Source organism: Motacilla alba, chromosome 4 (assembly GCF_015832195.1).
Source record: "Motacilla alba alba isolate MOTALB_02 chromosome 4, Motacilla_alba_V1.0_pri, whole genome shotgun sequence".
Lineage (NCBI taxonomy): Eukaryota > Metazoa > Chordata > Aves > Passeriformes > Motacillidae > Motacilla > Motacilla alba.
Window position 1 is genome coordinate 45,402,478 of NC_052019.1, and position 19,469 is coordinate 45,421,946.

General features: G+C 37.3%; 1 protein-coding gene across 3 annotated transcripts in view; it reads right to left on the reverse strand.

Moving 5' to 3' along the window:
• Positions 1–19,469, reverse strand: part of FAM241A (family with sequence similarity 241 member A) — a 449,214-nt gene that overhangs the window by 380,843 nt on the left and 48,902 nt on the right. For 2 of the 3 annotated variants that reach the window (XR_005256778.1, XR_005256779.1), the window contains exon 4: positions 5,875–6,953. Coding sequence is in view for 1 of the 3 variants with exons in the window: in XM_038135579.1 (XP_037991507.1) it covers positions 1,624–1,769; positions 6,880–6,912 (179 nt within the window). In the remaining 2 variants the exon portion in view is untranslated. Of the gene's footprint in view, positions 1–1,623; positions 1,770–5,874; positions 6,954–19,469 lie in introns of those variants that run through there. The other variant, XM_038135579.1, reaches the window with a different exon arrangement.

The window sequence follows — 19,469 nt, forward strand, 5'->3', positions numbered from 1 at the left end:
TGTGAGAGACCATCATTAGTTTTGTATAATTTATACCTTTGTCAAAATATATGCCCTTTTGGTGAGGTTCTGTCATGACACATTCTGAATAGTCCAAAATTTCAGAACAAGATGCAAGAAATAAGAAGTGAATTAGCAGGAACCAGGAGAGAAGAAATCTTCTCATCAGAGTAGCAGCAAAGCAGGGGTAGGAATCCAAACCCAGTTACATGCAAGTTGCAGTTAAATTTGAGCCATTGGTAATAGCTCTGCCATATTTCTAGGAAGCACTGAACAGGACATCCCACCAGAAATAGTTTCTATCAAATCTACTGGTTTTAATATATTAACGTATATGGGCAAGATGGCTAACATTCTTTTTCAATTAAAATACAATATATAGCAACTATAAGAAGGACAAATTCAACTTGTACTTAGAAATGACAGTTGCTGATTCTTTCACATCATCAGCAAGTCACCCACAGGTGCAGAGAGCTCTGGCTTTCCAGCCACAAGGATTTAAGATGCTAGATTTAAAATGACATATAATAATGCAGAAATGAAAATTAAGTGTCATGTGTTCCTTCATATAAAAAGAAACACCTATCACTAAGGGGAGGACAGCATTTTTGGGGTGGTGGTGGTGTTTCATTTTGATTCAAGTCTTTTGTATTCAATTGCTATTTCAGTTGGTAATGCAAGTGACACATAGTAGTCTATAAACAAAAAGTTCTCCTTTCAAATCTAACCCAGCATGCTCAAGTTTAACATGTGCTTCACAACAGGCTGATTCAGAAACTTTTTGTTTCATATACATGCTTTACATTCAGAAAGCATTTTGCAAAACATTTCTTGCTGCTCAAGAACCCTCTTGCTTTGGGTTGCCATTGTTTTATACCAACAAAACTTTGTCACTCTCATTCTCTGCCTCAGGAAGTTGTAAAACTGTGATCTTATTTCAGATATTAGGAATGCCAAATTGAAAATTAATCACTTTGGACTTTTAAGAAGTTGCAGCTATCATGAAAATAAATTTGAAATCAACCTTTTTTCATGTCCACCTGCCATTTTTATAAAAGTCAGAACCATATGTGCTTCCTCTTTGAAGTCTGTTTTTGCCCTCTAATGATAGCCTTCACATTCCACTGTATTGTTCTGTTAGCTATAGCTTTCCATCAGCCAACGGGAGGCAAGGGGGGAGAAGAAAAAAAGAAAAAGAAAAAATCAACAGCAGCATGACAAATGCTTGTGCAGATGTCTGATGCTGATGTGAAAAATGACTATAGTCTATGAAGTTACAAGTACAAAATAATGTCAACAAGTTGCAATGATAAAACAGCCCATGAAATATTTCAATATATGTTCTACAGTCAGGGCAATTTCTGGTTTGAATTACCAATCAATTTTTTACTGGGTTGAAATTATTTTTCTTACAGAGGAACCATTGTTTATGTGGTTGGGTTTTTTTCAAATTTCTGTCACAGTCTTCACATTGGTAATTCTGATTAATGTGCTCTGATTCCCTTATTTTCTCAAGGCTTCACATTTTATTAGGAAAATAAAAGCATTCACAGCACTTAAGAGTCCAGGCTCTAGGCTGGGCAGAATGAAGCTGTCAATGCTGCAGCACTTGCAGTAACTCACCTTTGAGGAGCATCAGAAGTGCAGAGGTTTGCTGCTCTGTTGGTGCCCATTTGTGAAAAGCACAAAAGATAGAGTTGGATCATGTAGAATACAGGATGATTTGGTCTCTGCCAAGACTTAAACCCAATTATAAGTTTCTGATTTTTCTGTAAGAAAAATAAAATTCACTGGGTTTTTTTTAATGATTAAAGCAGATGGGCAGGAAAATCAAATGACTAGTTGCCTTCATTTGTCATTCCCAAACTGCCAACAGAGCACTGAAATCTAGCACGCCTTATCCTTCATTGTGATCTAGTAATTCAAACATGCAAACAGGGTGAGGGCAAAAAGAGTAAAAAATTAAAATAAAACCAAAAATAAATGAGACAAAAGCACAAAGAATTAATCGTGTGGCTGGATACAAAATCAGGCATGCATGAAAGAATCATATGCCCCTTTAATTGAGAAAACACATTTTTCTCAAACACAAAGTTTAAGCTACTTTAGTCAAACCTAGGTCTGTACGACACCACAACTGATTTAAACCACAAAAAAATTACCTTTTTTTTTAGCTGAGAGGTTTGCACCTTTCTAAACCAAGTCTACTAAACTGACTTATTTATATTCAACAAAACAGGGGCATGACAATTTTCAGGTAAGCCAAAGTAAGAGATTTTGTGATATTAAACTAAAGCCTTTGTATGCTGTGCTACTCAATGAAGCACAAACTTCTAAGTTGTACCCCCAACAGTGACATAAATTATCTGGATGAATCTGGAGGGTAATTAACCATAACGTCAAAACAAGAAAAGAGTGCAGAGTTTCTTTTTGAACAAATGAAAGCAAGGTTCACTCTGATGAGATTTTAACCAATGTTATCCATTAAACTTTTCTAACTATTAAAAATAACAAGAATAAAAATGCACATGAGATAAGAGTGGAAGCCCATTGAAGTTTAATTTAGACTATGGGGTAATCCCAGACAATCATTTTATACATGAAAGAAGCCTCCTCACCCTTCTAATGAAGGTTTAGAAAAGACAGTGGTTTTTGCAGTTCACAGCGTCTGAATACTCTGTCAGCCTCAAAGAAATTATTTTTCAGGTTAGTCTGGAAATGCCAAAGGAAGGAGGTCCAGTTTTAACAATATCCTCCTTCAAAACCCGTGCTCATAGATAATCTGTGCCCACTGTACTCCTATGAAGACCCATTTGCTCTCTGAACTGATACCTACTTAGAAAGGGAAAAAAAAAAAATCATCACTTTTTCACCTCCTCAGTCCTGCATTTTTTTTTGCCATAAGGGAAAAAGTGCATGGCTGATGCACGTCTGAAGCAGGCTTTGACTGGGATCCAATCACATCACACAGAGAAGGGTCATTTCATCACATAACAGGAAAAAACAAGACAAAGAAAGAGCAGACAGAGAAATTTCTGTTCTGAACCTCCAAAGAAAAAACTGCAGGTATAGTACACAGCTGTTTTGTCCAAGGTCAACTGACACTGAAAATAGCTGCTGACCACCAGTATTGACTTTGTATGCCCAATTTTCACTATTCTTCTATTTGAAATTCCAGAAGAGTTTCTCAGTGAGTGTACAGACCTACTTCTTATTATATGTGAAGATTAGTCAATTGTTTTCTGTTCATAACAGCATCTTTTGCTTAGTCGTAATTTATTCCTTTACTGTTTTCCATAAAAATATATGGCACTAGTTATAAGTGAAATCTCTACTAGAAATAAAATATTATTGAAAAAAATTCTGTCAAAATTTTTACAAAATCCTTTTCATGATCCTATTTTTTGTAAACCATGAAAAACATGTACTAAAAACTAAAAAAACCGCCCCAAACCAACAACAAAAATCCCCTATTAATGAACAACAACAAAAAAAACCCCAAAAAAACAACAACAAGAAAAAAAAACCAAAAAAAACCCAACAAAAACAAAAAAAAACCCCAAACAAACAAACAAAACAAAACAAAAAAAACCAAAAAAAACCCGCCAAAACTCCTTGAAGCCAAAAAAGAAGAAACTAAACAGGTCAAAATCTTCTCTACTGTGGCTGCTTTCCTGGTCGACACATTGGCAGTCAGCAAAGATACAGGTTGCTGGCATTTGGTTGCATGGGCAGTATGTTTCTACTGCTTCAGAAGGGGACAATAATCTCATGACGGCACCAATAATTTCACACATGAGGGCTCCCTTCTAATTAAGTCAAGGACTTTGTTAGACCTCAAAACAACAATTTTTTATATGGGAAGAAATTATTTAAAAGCATTGTTGGAGTCACAGAGATAGGGAAAATAAAGCCACTGTGGATATTTCTGCAAGCAAAGACAGAGAGGACTGCACATCATTTTCTAATTCTCTGCACTGCCATGGGAGCAGCAGCCACTGCCTGGCTGTTGAGCTAAGCAAGCAGGATTGTATTTGCATGCTGCGTATGCGTGATGTCGTGGCTCTCCTGGGTCTGGAAAGAAAGCTGTAGAATTTGGAACCACAGGAATGAACTGTGCTTTAGCTGGAAAGCAAACCTGAGTATTTCTCAAGGAGAGGTGCAGCCAGGACTTGCTCTCATTTCTATCACTACTGTAAGCCTTCCAGATCGCTGACACATTTCCTGAAGGAGCCCCTGCCATTACTAGTGAATAAGGTCTTCCCAACTGCTGTCTGAGTATCTCTGAGCTTTTTCCAAGTCCTCTCAGCAGTAAATCTCACAAGGAGGTACAGTGGCCAAGAGAACTAATACAATCCTTTAATGCATAAGCAGGGAAATAGCATATAGCAAGTAGGAGTAATGAGCTGATATGACCCTCTGCATATAGCATTAGTGAGACCATAAGTAGTACACTGGGAGCTCCCCAAAGGAGTTCAGCAAACTGGTGATAGCTCAAATGAGAGCCACAAAGTGATTCAATATCTTGAAAATACTGTCTTATAGTAAGAGACTGAAGAAATTCAACCCATTTAGTTCATCACAGACAAATCCAAGTGGTGACTGACCACAGACTCCAGGTCACAACATAAGGAAGACATTTGTGATAGCAGGGAGCTCTGCAGTACATCTTAAAGAGAGGAAGATAGAATGACAGCTGATTTTAGAAAGAGTGATTTCAAGAGGGCTATTGACTGTTGGAGCATTTCATTGAAGATGTAGAGGATTCACCACCACGTAACATACTTAGACCAAGGCCCTTTTCCATAATTTAACCAGAAAAAAAATAACAGGCTCTCAGAAATGCATATGAAGTTTGGTTCTCTGGCTTGTGTTAGGGATAGATGATCAGATTGGATTCCTCTGACACCAAAAATAAATAACCCTGTATGTGAGCTATAGGCTCAATGATCACAGGACAGTAAAAGCTCTATGGTAGTTAGTATCTCCCCATGCCGCCATTCAATAAAAGGCTAAAAATTGCACAACAGATTTACAAACAGGACATTCATAGATATGTCTATAACTTCTCTTTGTCCTGATAGTACCACTTAGAAGCCATTGTCCTTTTTTTTCTTCCTCAGATCTAGATCCAAACATTCAGCCATTTTACCATGACTCTCAGAGGGAAAGTCACAAAAACTATCCAGGAAAAAAACCCTTTTGCACAGAATTGCTTCTCTTGAGATCACTCTTATACAGAAGTTGGAAGGCTGAATTTCAGGGGAACGAAATGGGACTTAAATGCCAGCAGAATGAAAGATTAAAGTGTGTTTTAAGAAACAAAGATCTATTTTAAAATCAAAACACAAAGAGTATAGTTTACCTTTCCAAGGGAATCTGCTAATTTCAATTACACATTCATTAATATTAATAAAATATCTGCACGCCATAAGTAAATGCAGGATTTTATAGACATTATTATAAAACATTCTTCATCCTCAGAAAACATTATTTCAGGATCAAGATCCAAGTATGGGAGTGTTTATAGTATTATATATTGGACAAAACAGTAAAAACTCAACAGAAACAGAAAGATAAGAATTCTGACAACAGTCAGCAACATGAAAATATTCTTGGGAGACAGGAAAGTTTACTGAGAAAATATGTTGAGAACTGTTTCCTAGGAATCATTCAAAATAACTTTCAATATGACACTCATCCCAATAAGAAGTCAATAATCCAGCATGAAGTGCTTTTTATGTTACAAAGCAAATGCGACATGTTGGGAAAGTTTGTAAGTGCTCGGAGGAGAAAAAGAAAAGCAAAGTACAAAAAAAAAAAAAAACAAACCAAAAAACAAACCCAAAAAAAAACCCAAACCAAAAACCAGTGGTAACTTCAGAAACTGTGAAAGGCAATTGGCAATTCTGGAAGAGACAGATGAGTGGTCAAAGATGCCTAAGAAACACATGCTAATTACATGGCTCTCACCACCACATGTGATATCACTCACCCAGAGCAGCACAAGCTCTTGGAAACAATAATCAGCACATTTTCCAAGGGGCTTCAAGAAAACATAGCAAATCCAACTTCTGACTTTTTTGATGATTTATGTTAATACACTGCAATATTTTTTTCTATGGACAGTCTATGGAACAACTGAAATTTAAACGAATGTTTCCCATTGAATATCCAGCATATCAAAATAGCAACAAATTAATTTCACAAGATGTTTCTTTTGCTTTTATTAGAAAGCCCAATTTTCATATCCTGAGCTGGAAGTCATGATCATTTTTAGAACACGCTGACAGTAATGCGCTGTGTTATGAAGACATGGGTATGCTACTCAGAATGAATTTGCTGACTTCCAAAGTTTAGTGCTGAAGCTTTTTTCCTTGTTTTACTCAATATTATTTCCTTTAGTTTTATGTGAGTGCCAACTTTTTATTTCAAATTGCTCTGTTTCATATGCCTGATGAATTACACAAGTTGTACATATATGCATTACATATGTTTATTGCATAACTACTGTAAAATCATTCTGCCTTAAAATAAAATACAATTACAGTCTGGAAAACTGCCACATTTGGCTTGGTCCACATTTCTCAAATCTAGTCCCAGGCAATACTTTTCCCCAAAGGTGCATAAATGATATGCAAATCTCCCAAAGGACAATCTTGGAAGAGAAGTGCACAAGAACCATTCCCAGAAAGAAATAGAAATAAGAAGAGTGATGCATTTTAAAGATGCACATTGCACATGCAGCAGAGAGAAAAAAAGATACTTTACCACTGCCACCTTTGTTCAGCAAGAAATGTAAATTAAATTAAATGCAGCTAGATACACTCTTCGCTGTCCATGGATTTGGTTCCCTGCCCAACTCCTTTAATACATTACCATTGCAAGGTTTTGTTTGGGAGCTGAAGTCATAAATCACACCGTGAAGCTGCTTCCTCTCTCCTTGCACACACCTGCAGAGGAAATGTGCCAAGGGGCAGAATTAGGCATGCTCTCAGAACTCTGGGCAATACACCAACCCCAGAAGCAGCCTGGGATGGGCTGCCATCATTTAAAGCAACCAGCAGTTTTTTTTGACCTGCAGAGCAGCTGGGAATCTAGAGGATGTGAAGATGGCACAAGCTTTCTAGAGGCAGCCCCAGGAGAGCCCTGCACAGGCAGCTGCTGGAGGCCCCAGCTGTGTGCAGCAAGTGCCAGCAAGAGCCTTACAAGAGCAGGGCTAGGACTGAGGTACAGACGCTGGGAATGTCTCAGAATAAACTGAGCTGCACTTGCAAAAGGTGTAAGAGAGCTATGGGGATTTGTCACACCTGCCTTAAGGGTCTGACCTGCATGTGCCACTGCCCTACAAATGATAGATTATTCCAGAGCTGCTGATTTCCAGTATGGGTTTAAACAAAACAGAGCGACTAATGTTTCTTGGGTTTTTTGATTTTGTTTTTTTTATCCTAGCTTTGATGGCTTTGCCCTAGTCTCCTCCTGAGGGATCCCTGTGTTGACAAACATTGCTCTAAATAACAATTTAGCTGTTTTAAGTAATGCTATTTGTAATGCAGGTGGATAGTCTGTTCATCATAATGTAATAATAATGCATTACATCCATTTTACTAAATCCACCATGTCAGCCCCAGACTGAATGTGCAATGTTCATTTGTCTCCTATCTCATTGGCTATATAAAAAATGTACAGTATCTGTCACACTATCTCAAAATATCTGTTTTATCTGTGAAGTGTTTGACAAAGCACATATTACAAATGGCTATTCATAGTGACTTATACACAAAACTATTGAATTCACTGTTATAGAAATGTAGTGTAGTAAGGAACTGACATCCAGTATTCAGCCATCATCATTCTGTATTACAAGACATAAAGGAGCACTGGACTCAAGACCTCTCTTACTCCTCCCCATCAGACACCACCATGCTTGCACCTTCAAGGTGCTTTTGTGGCATAAAAACATTACTCTGAGCATCCCTGGCAGTCTACCCCATCTTTGTAAGTTCTGCTTCCATTTGTTACATCTGACTTCAAGTGTCCTCTTTGGAAAACACATCAGTTATCAAAAGGAATGCAGTATGATCTGATTCATAGTAATTTTTTTCCTCCTTAGTTATCAGGGTTCAGTTTAAATCAAGAAAACATCAAGTGTAGCTTTAAAGACAAGCCAAGATCCAACATATGATTATTTATCTTAAAACTCCACTGTGTGGTATCCAGCAAATAAAGTGAACTGGGTTAACTCCCTGTGTTAGCAGAGCTAGAAGTTTAAACTGCAATTTATAACATGTATGTCACCCTGCTAAAGATTTCCAAGGCATGCTAAAAAATTCTCCAGGTTCGAGTCCCAGCTATTCAGGACAAAACTCTTTTTGCTTCAACTACAGTCAGAATCTGTTGCAAATGCATGTGTTAAGTTATAAAATAACCTCCAGTTCAGATTCCTATAAAATCATCATTAGTAGATCTACCCAAATTAAATGATAGCATGCTCTTCATTTATTCTTCCACCATCGCATGTAAAGTGTAAAAAAAAAAAGTAGACATGCCCACAATTTCTTATGGACTTAATATCCAAGCTACAGTTTTCATCCTAATTTTACACTTCCTCTTTCGCTGCTCAGCACTATTTAAACCAACATCAGAGACTGATATTACTTCTGTCCCTATGAAATTACCAATCCTGCATTTTATCTAAGGTTGCTCCATTGAAACACTTGACATTTCTTTGCTTCAAATGTCTGACAAAAATCACTACTCAAGGTGATGTGGCTGTACAAACATATTTAGCTGAGGTTTAAGCTGTCACTAAGATGTGACAAGGCTTCATCCCATATAACACACAGAACTTATGACATAAATGTGGCCTCAGGGATTTCTTTCATGATTCAACAAGTCTCCTTTTGGTAGCAGCAGAAAATGTAAACAGGTGTTATCTTTCTAGAGGTGCTGCCTTGACATTTCTTTTCTGCTTCTTGCCATGTGGTCACACCTCAACATGCTGAGCACAGTTCAGCAAAGTCCAAAAAAGACAACTTGCAAATACTCTGGAGAAACTATAAACAATACCATTGTCTTTAGAAAGCATTCAGAGGAAAAAAAGTCAAAAAGCAGTTGACACTCGACACATGGACTAAGCCCAACAGTGTTTTGTAATTATTATTTCCTGCTTTTATAATCCACTAACTTCTTATTGCTAGTTTTAAATCCAGTCTCATGCCCAGACTGTTTCTTTTTTACCTCTAACCAGGTTTTGGGAAAAGACTTCATCTTCATACATTCCTACAACCTTTTGCGAGCTCCTAAGCCAAATTGTATAAATAGCACCGTTTTTTTCCTCTTTGGAGTTCAGACTTTTTGTGTCCTTCAAATAAATCATTAGTCCTACAGCAAGCAAGCAAGAAATGTGTTACAGTGGGTTAATTTACAGCATGAAATAGGGCAACTAACTCCTTGTAAAACAGACTTGAAACAAGAACTCGATACTACCTTTAGATATATCTTGAAGGGGTTTCGTATGGATGCATACTGAATATTATTTACATAGTTCTAGACATTGTCATTATACATAGTAAAGTCTATAAAACTGTAACAGAGACCCACTGAAGTACATGAATGATCTGGGGCTACTAAGCCTCAAAAGCTGGTTGTGTGAAAATGTTTACAAGTGAAAGGCAACACAACAATGACAAAATCCCCAAGCATATGACAGCTTCTAGAAATTTATATGGCTTACTGAGCTAACATACCTGGGAATTAAGTTCTATTAAATCAAACTGATTAAAGGGCATTGCCTAGCCCACTTGGTTTATTGTGACAGTAAAGATGTTCTGCTCTGTCACAGCCAACACCTCTTAGGTAAGTACTGAAATTAAGTATTTCATGAAGTATCACGTTGGTGAGTTTCAACTGTGTGACTACAGTTTGACAAATGTTTTCACAGCCTCCTCAACTAGGACTTCTTCATAATGTTAGTCATATATAAAAAGAAAATAGGGATTTAGTACTTGTATGAGAAGAATCTACAATTCAAGTTAAAAAAATAAAGAAGATAATAACAAGTAGCATTTGCAAAATGGAGCATATCAGCCTACTCTGAAGGACTTCCTGCAGCTTAATTTATTGAGAATGCTGTCAGTAGGACTTGACTGGAAACTGCAAGCATGAACAGAAGACCTGGAAACAGCAGTTTCTCCAGCTGACAATACCCAAGGGAAAATACAATGCCTAAAAGCAGCTTTTGGGCATAGCCTGAAAGTAATAAGGCATGTTATTTTAATTAAGAGCATTTAATCAATGGAACAGAATCCTTAGAGCCATAAAAGCTTTCAAAAAAATTAAATATTTGGCAAATATCTATCAGATGACTAGCTGATCGTATCCCTTTGTAGATTAACTATATTTTTAAAAAATACTTTTGATTTTTCTAGAAACTCTAGGAATAAATTTGATTTTGTTGCAAGCAATGCAAGACAGTCATCAGAAAAAGTGCTAATTATTTGGATATTAGTTGCCAGTGTTCCAACAAGTGAATAATTTTTAAAGCATTTAATATAATCAAGCATCTAAAAATCAGCACTGTTCGCAATAGAAATCAAACTTTTCCCTATTTACCAACTAAACTGAATACTACTAATAATCTAATTTTATTTCTGGAGACATACTGTAGCTCAAAACATCATAAGAATATTGTTCTTGATACTTTGACAGCAAAAAAGCATTGCACATATGTGCCCACTTTGTGCATGAACTATCCGAGATATAAAGCTTTATTCAACACAGGGATGGCAAAATTGAGCATGGTGTAAATTAAGTATGAATTCTGCAACACTTTTAAAATAGGATTTAACATGAAATAAAAAAAACCTCTTTTTGAGCTGACCCCTTTATGTTATTTGTAGTTTTTTCAAATAGTTATATGTTTTTTCCTGTCATTGTCAACATATTCATATTGCACAGAGAGACTTGGTAAGAGAACCCTCCCACAGCTAACACAAATCCCACAAATGTCTTTGGTATCAGCCAAACACTGGGTGGCCTAATGGATAAAACACCCACTCAAAATTTCAAAACAAGCTCAACTGGGTGCATCTTACACAAGTTGTTGTGTGGCTATAGAAGGGAGCACAGCTTTGACTACAAGGAATACAGGAATGTCCGCAGGTACCTTCAAACAGCCTCCACCACCAGCAGCCACCATCAGTGTCATGGTTTTAAACTGCAGCTTTTTATGACCTCCACAGCCTCCAATAATGCACCATTCAGCCCTGTTTTCAGCCTACATGAGAATGCAGCTTAGAATCTTAGAGAGTATATTAAATTTACAACCATATAAATGTATTCATTTCAGCTTCTAACTAAATATGCCAAATCTGTCACCTGCTGAGCAAACAAAATAGGAAGAATAAAAGAACTACTACACGTTGTGGAGGAAAGATAAGATGATTTTAACTTCTTATTCATAATTCTCCCTGCAGTTCATACACTTTCAGGATGGGTGTGTGATGCGGCCTGAGTTGGGAAGACTTCTGCCTTTCAGAATTCCAGAAGTGATGGAGGGGGTGGAACAAGATGACTTGAGACACACATGATGCCCAGTGGACTTTCTGACAGGCTAACACTTGGTAGAGGAGGGAGAAAGGGGTTGGGGTTTGGTCAGTGAAAGATAAGCAGTTATTTTATTAGCTATTCTAGGGTTTTTTTTCTCCGCAGGAACGGGAAAGATAGTTTGGCAACTATTCAGCCACTTCACTGAAGCCAAAATATTAGCAGCAGTTGAACAGTTTTTATTCCATACTTTTCCTAACTAGTTGACACAGGAAAGGAAAAGCAGCAGTTGAAAACCAATGGATAGTGGCTGGATGACATCACTGTTGGATCAATCTCAAGAGTAAGGTTTTCCAGCATGATAAAGAAAACACACCACTGGATAAACATCTGACCACAAGTAATTCTTAATGGTCGTAGTTAAATCAGCAGGGAGGGATCAATGATTAAAAAAGTAATCTTAAAGGGATGGTTGGAAACATATTAAAAACACCAACACCACAACACAAAAAGCACCAATACCGATGGACACCACTGATCCATATATACTGGGAAGCCTAAAGAAAAAGAAAATTTACAGGAAGGAGAATAGACTAAGATACTTAGGAACTTATGGCTGACAAACCAAGAGTGCTTTTTTCCTGAAAGGAAAGCATGCTCCTAAGCTGCATTAATAAAAACATCCCAGTTTAACAAAAAAATAAATCATCACACCAATCCAAAGTACTGTTTCATCTTTGATTAAACTATAAACAGATATTGATACTCAAAGTCCCTTATTTTTTTAGAAAAATAGAACAAACACAGTAATTTTGGGTGATGAAAAGAGGGATTTTAAAAACGCCCCAGGTCTAAGCATCTGAAGAGTAAAGCAGTAAGAATTTCAGAACCTGGTAGGGAAAAATCTGATGGAATACTTGATAATTTTAAGAATAAACTATCCAAAGGTATAGTTTTGGGGAATTACAAACTTTTGGGCATTTTTTAGGCCAGGCTAAACACCCATCTGTTATGGAGTGCTTAGGGATAATGAAGTTAATTCTGTTGTAATCCCAGGAAACAAACTACGAAATCTGTTGGGCACCTTTCACAATAAATGCTTCTATGAAATACTTCACACATTATTTACATTGCAGGAAAAGGAAATAACTTGGGAGTATTCTAAATGGAAAGGAGCACAAGTGCAGACCACAAAAATGTCGGTTCTTCTTCATCAAGAGTAAGTAGTTTATTATCCTCGTGTGATGTTTCTTGAAAAAAGGGAAAATTACGAGCTAATAGGAAAGCAAGCAAATTGAATGAAGTACTATAAGTAGCACTAAGGCAGCAGGCCAATAATTTTGGCATCAATATAGAGCATGTAACATTAAGCAGCAAGTGATCAAACATTCTCTGCAGTCAGACTTTGATGTTGGACGGTGGGTAGGCTCCCAAGTCATCTCATGTTGCCTCATTGCATTTCCTTTAGAGCATTCCCCATCCTTAGCACATCCTATTCCCTGAACCGGGGGCTACGTCTCCCCTGAGCTCTCCTTAGCAGGCTTTTGACATCCTCTCTCCTTATTTTAGCTCTCTCTCTCTCTCCTGAGATATCTTCCCCCATTTTACTTTATTTGAGGGATGGCGACCATCCTGACAGGTGGATATTCCCCAAGTCTCACAACTCTACTCAAATGGTCTCTTATCAGGGTGCCCCTGAGCAGCGAGGACTCATAATTCATTTGAATGGGAAACAGTTGGGGGCTCGCCACACTTCATCCTGTGAGACTGTTGACACTGTTAGCAGCTGTCAGTGTCGCTCTCGTTCTTACCAACTGGGAGCATATCAAAATGTTACACGCACATTCAGCAGTGTAGTCTCTCCTATTTCAGTTTAATGGGAATTAAGAATACACATCAAGGGGAAAATACACCCCACAGTTGCTAAATAATTTGTACATTCTCTTTTTTTTTTTTTTTAATTTACTTGTTATAGGGAAAAAAGGTGAAATCAAATTCAAGGAACTCCATTAAAATCAGTTAATACCAGTAATGGCATTTTTTAACTATACAAATCTTTATTTCACAGCAGGGCAACTAAAATCACTGTAGCACACTCTTAGTTTAGGGAAATGCAAAACCTTTCCAAAATGTCTTGGTAATCTAGAAAAAATGAGATTGGCAATCTCCATCCAATTCCCAAATGACAATTGTTCACATTCCAAAACTGTGAAAACTTTGCTGGAAGATTCGTTTTGGAGGCCAAGATTAGAATTGCCATGAACTCTACACACAACCATAAACAAATGGAGAAACATGGATGAACACTGAGATACTAGATTGCTACTTGCTGAAAGAAATGGCTGCTTGTCCTGAAAAGAAAGTGAGAGCTTTGATCTTAGATTAAACTAGCATTTTCATGATGCATTCACATAAGCACATCACTTGAAAATAAAAGTACACGAGACATCACCTACTACCCATATAGTTTATTTCATTATCAAGTGTTAGCAGCCATAACTCATGTATCTTGACTGCAGTTTTTGTTTCATACTCTGAAAATAAAGATGCATCTTCATTTCTGAAATCTTTTATACAAAAAAAAGAGCCAGGATAAGTAAGTTATACCAATTGTGTCATTACTTCACTGTTTACACTTACATACATGATAGTGACGTGCAAAACTGTTTCATCGATGGATCATCCAGGCTCTGGGTTGACACTCAGCTCTGGAGTATTTAGATACTGTGATTTAAGATGTCACCACTGGCAGCTGTCACCCACCTCTAAACTTAGCAGCAGGAATAATTTTGCACCAGACCTTCAGCCGCTACAATTCACAGCCTGACATATTTTTTAAACCACCTTCATTGCTTAGTCAATGCATCTGTGTTCCAGACTTACCCACCCACCTGTGAATTCTGGCAGCTGAAGATCTGGACACCATTTATTCTTGCTGCCTTTGCGATGGGGGAGCAACCTTTGGTTCAGGAGTGAACAGACAGCTTCTGATGAGAGCATCCCAATGTATTAACTCTAGGACTACCACTGAGTGCCTTAGGAAGAGCATTGCCAGCAGGATGGAGGACATGATCCTGCCCCTCTACTCAGCCCTGGTGAGGCATATCTGTGTCCAGTTATGGGCTCCTCAGCAGAAGAGAGATATGGAGCTCCTGGAGCATGTCCAACAGAGGGCTGTGAGGATGACTAGGGGACTAGAGCACCTCAGTTATGAGGATAGTCTGAGGGATCTGGGCCTCTTCAGCCTAGAGAAGAAACAAGTGATAGGGGGCTACATCAGCATCTATCGGTATCTGACGAGGATGGAGTCAGGCTATGCTTGGTGATGTTGAACAATAGGACTAGAGGAGAGGGCAGAAACTGATGCACAAAAACATCTAACTGAACATAAAGAAGAATTTCCTTACTGTATTGCTATAGCCCTGGAACAGATTGCCCAGAGGAATTGTGGAGTCTCCCTCACTGCAGGTATTTTTAAGAACTGTCTGGACAAATTTTGCATTGTGCTTGAGCAGGGAGGTTGCACCAGATGATGCACTGTGGCCCCTTTCAACCTGAGCGATTCTGTGATGTAGCTACAATGTTCTCTTGGGGTGCAGTCAGCATGCACCCACACATGCTCCAACCAGTCAGTTTGACAGCACCCCAGGAGCAGCTCCCTCCATAGTGCTGGCATGACCAGCAGATTCTCTTTTGGGATAGAACATATCGCAAATGTTATTCTAAACTGTGAGCTTTCTCTAATTGGTCCCTTTCAGTAGATCTCAACAGTCTCATTCATCTGCAATGCTTAACACCTAGATCTAAATAAAATAATTTACCATGGAGCAATGGTTGATCTGTAAAATCACTGGGAAAGCTGAGATTTGCTATAAAATAAGTGTTCTGACAGCTTGCAATAATTGTTTCTGATAACACACATGCAGGCACACACAGTCAAACATAATCTTTCATATCCCAAAGAAATTAAATTAAGTAAGCGTGTTGTGTTCCTTTTTCTATCTTCAAATAATTCTTCTTCCTTCATCTCCTGTTCTCAGTTCCTCCTTTTCTTTGTTGAAATTAAAAGAGACAAACAGAAAAAATAAGGAATGCAGTTAAGCTCTATTAGCTCTGAATTGCTTAGCTAGCACTGATTTGAGATAGTAAAAAAACAAAAGAAAGTTATGCTGGGAAGATAGATCTTCTAGTCCTTGGACTACGGCTTGTAAGAAGTCAAAACGTACTTCCAGATAAGCTGGGAAAACCCAAAGCAAGCAGCTTTCCACCAGATAGTTACCCAGCTGAAGAGAAGCTAGGAATTTCTTTGATTTTGGTTACCTGCTCAGCTCTGACACAGATGGTTTCTTCCCCCAGAAAAGAGAACACTCTGACAACAAATACCAGAACTCTCCTCTCCTAATCATGACCTGAAGCTTGTTTCCAGACCACCCCATCCTGGATGCTGCTACCTCTCACTGTGGAGGCTGTGGTTTCTCACCAGGTCTGGTTAAGTAGAGAGTTTCCCATAAAGAAGGCACAAAACCAATAAAGCAATTAGTGACCAATTAAGTTCATTAACGCTGTTTACCTACAGGAGAAAGGCAAGCCTTAAATAATTAGTAGTAAGTTTATTTTTTAAGAGTAAAAAAGCCTTTTGAAAACACCTTCTGAGTGACAATGTTTGTTTATAGACAGCCATCAAGGTATTACATTTTTCCACCCTCTCCTAACTTATTTCAGATGTTAGGAGAGCAACCGGTCATTCAAAACATACTGTGCTTGGTTCAAGCTAGGGAACTAATGTTTTGCAGTAGCAATGGTTTTGTGCTGTGATTTTTAACACTGATCATGAGCTGATTTTAGGTAATGATTACAACTGCAATCCTGCTGAGAGTTACAAATTATCAGCACCTCAGCAACAGACTATTAACCTTCTGTTCAGCTCCCCAAATGGAACATGAGGAAAAATATTTCCTAGCCCTTAAAAGCATCTTGTCAGTGTACTAGAAGTTTGTACACATTTTGCTATATCTTTCTGCTAACTTGGCTTTACTGAGGAAAAATTCCTCTTCACAGAACAGTACTCAGAGACAAATGTAAAATTGCAAATATAAAAATATCTTGTGTGTAGCTGTACATTGCCATGTACATATTTTTTATCCTTTGCCCTTAGGGCGGGACAGGACAGGAGAACAAAACAGGTCTCATTAAGACTTTTCTGTCTCAGCTTTCAACATACAAAACACAGAGAAAAGTGTATGGCTCTTGGAGCTGGAAAAATGTATGGATTTTTGCTGTACTCACGTGAAAGAGATAAGCACCATGAACATTGGACATGGACTAAAACCATTAAGCCAACCAATATTGAATGGAATCTGATTAATTAGAAAAGTTGTTAATATTTACACATGTCAAGAATTTTCTTTTTTCTCTACATCAAATTTGAAGTGTAGCATCTTTATGGTTTTGTTGCAAACATTTCTTTTCTTTCCTAGTGTATTGAAATGTTATCTTCTAGAACATCTTCCCCCTGTGTCTATTGCCCTTCAAACAACTCCCTTAAATACATCAAGCATGACTAAAGAACTCCCAGACTTGAAAACCCATGCAACAGATACTTTCAAAATGTGGCCAGCAAATGCTCTCGTATAACAAGAAACAAAACTGGCTGAACAGAGACTTCATTTAGCTCTGCAGTCAGATCATTATGGAGTAGGACAAATCTGATCCCTGCCTCACATCAGTCCAACAGCATATGTACTGTGCTTATAACTTTGAAGAGGTGTAACACTGAAAATCTATTTCATGTCCATATATCTTCGTGCATAGATGATGTGCCAACAGTTGATACGTAATACCAGAATTACGGACTGTTTGTCCTCAGTAGCTTGCTCGACCTTCTGTTTGTTTAAATTATTTATGAAAATCAGATAATCGTGGAAACTGGTTTTCATAACTGCTGACCTGATTTACCTTTTAAGTGCACAAGATATGTAAGATGCCCATGTTAAGGGGATAAAAACAGAGACTTCAATTTCACAGATGAAACATAAGAAGCAGTTCTTCTAAAAGTAAGAGAACTAACATATCAATATCTCAGCCCAAGAATGAAGACCACATTTCTAGGATGCTTTAAGGAGAAGTGAATCACATAAATAATTATTCTATGTCTAATAAAAGGGCTTTGACTAATTTTGATGAGGCTGAATCTTTTTTCTTTCTTGACTTTTCAACATGGAGAACATTTTTCTATATTTATTTTTGCTTTCAAATACATTCTTAAGTACATTTTACTGATGGAAGAAATTATTAGATATTTTCATAAGTTTTTAAATAGCTGAATCTTTTATCTTACATCTTTGAAATGATAAATTAAGTCTTTTGTAAAGAAAGATTCATATTCACTCTTATCATCCTTGGAAATTTAAGGATATTATTTAGATAAAAGATGTTTCCCTGATTTACTTCAAGAATATATAGAAATAACAAAAAAACTTTTAAAAAATATCAAATATGTGGGAGTTTTTAAGAACAAAATACCATGTTCAACCTCTTTTTGAATATGCCTTTCCACATATCCACATGCTTAAAGAATATCCACATGCTTAAAGAACATACAAAAAATCCTGGAACGTTAGACTTTTAAATATTTTGAATTAAGAAGCATTTTACACAGTAATGATATAAAGACAGTACTCATTGGTCTTGTTATATTAATTTCTGTAAAATTAAAAAGACAAATAGGGTCAGGGGTAGAATAATACTAAAAAATATCTGATATATATTCTTTTCTCTTAGTTGTTTGGTTTGCCCTTCAGTGGTAGGCTGCAAGAATTTTTCTGCTTGGTCAGCTTGACCAAGAAGGCCCAAAATTCTGAGGTTTTATAGCTATTGCCTTCACTCATTGACTGTTTGCACTAAAATTGTTTGTGAGCCAGCAGCTTGAATGGTTCTCATCTATTATTCTCCTTCAGTATTTCATTGAGCTCAGTGTATCAGAAATCATCAATGTTTCCCATAGATTTTTATCTCTACCATTTATTTTGACAATGCTTTTGATTGAATTTGTGGTGCTCTTTAGTAATAGGGAAAAAGAGACATCAAGCTCTTAAAAGGCAGCTATGTATATCCTAGGATTATAATTACTCAATTTGTGATATTAAAGAGATTCCAGTCCCTAAAGATCATGGCTATCTGCCACATCTGTGTGAGCACATCACAACTAGCTTATACCAATCCTGGTCTATAGCCATGCAAAACCAAAGCCAAGCATGAGTTAACCACCAGGCTGCTCAAGCAGTTTTGTGGATACACAATAAAATTCACCTTTTGTATGCGCAGGAATCAAGTATCATCACGATGCAGTGGAATAGCAGAACAAGGTTAGTGTTCTTACCTGTAACATTTAAAACCATTTTCAAAGTTACACTTTGAAATCCAAGGGATGTTAAGAGAATGGACATTCTTATTGACTTCCTTCATTTAATCTCTAAGTGTGGAGCTAGCCAGAGTGGAATTGGTAGGAAAAACACTTTCTGAAGACATAGATATAAAATAAAGAGAAAACCACAGTATAAGAAAAGATAGGGCTTGACCTGCTGTTTCTAAAATCCAGGTGAGTTTCACTGCAAAGTCAATTACAATAACATGAGGCAAGGATCTTTTGGGAAAACCCACCAGAAAAGGAGAAATTCAGTACCTTGTTCATGTAATTTTGTGCACTCAAACTTCAATAACAAACAGTAGTGTTATTTTTTTCTTTCTTTTTTTTTCCTGTATTATAGCTACATCTCTAAAAATATTTCAACAGAGAGTATGTGATCTACAAGCTTTTTTCCACCAGTGTGGCATTTCTGTAAACTTTAGAAAGCCCCCAAAATGGTATAATTTCAACTCTTAATATTGTGAGAGCAATGCAGTAGAAACCTTTATCAGGGCTC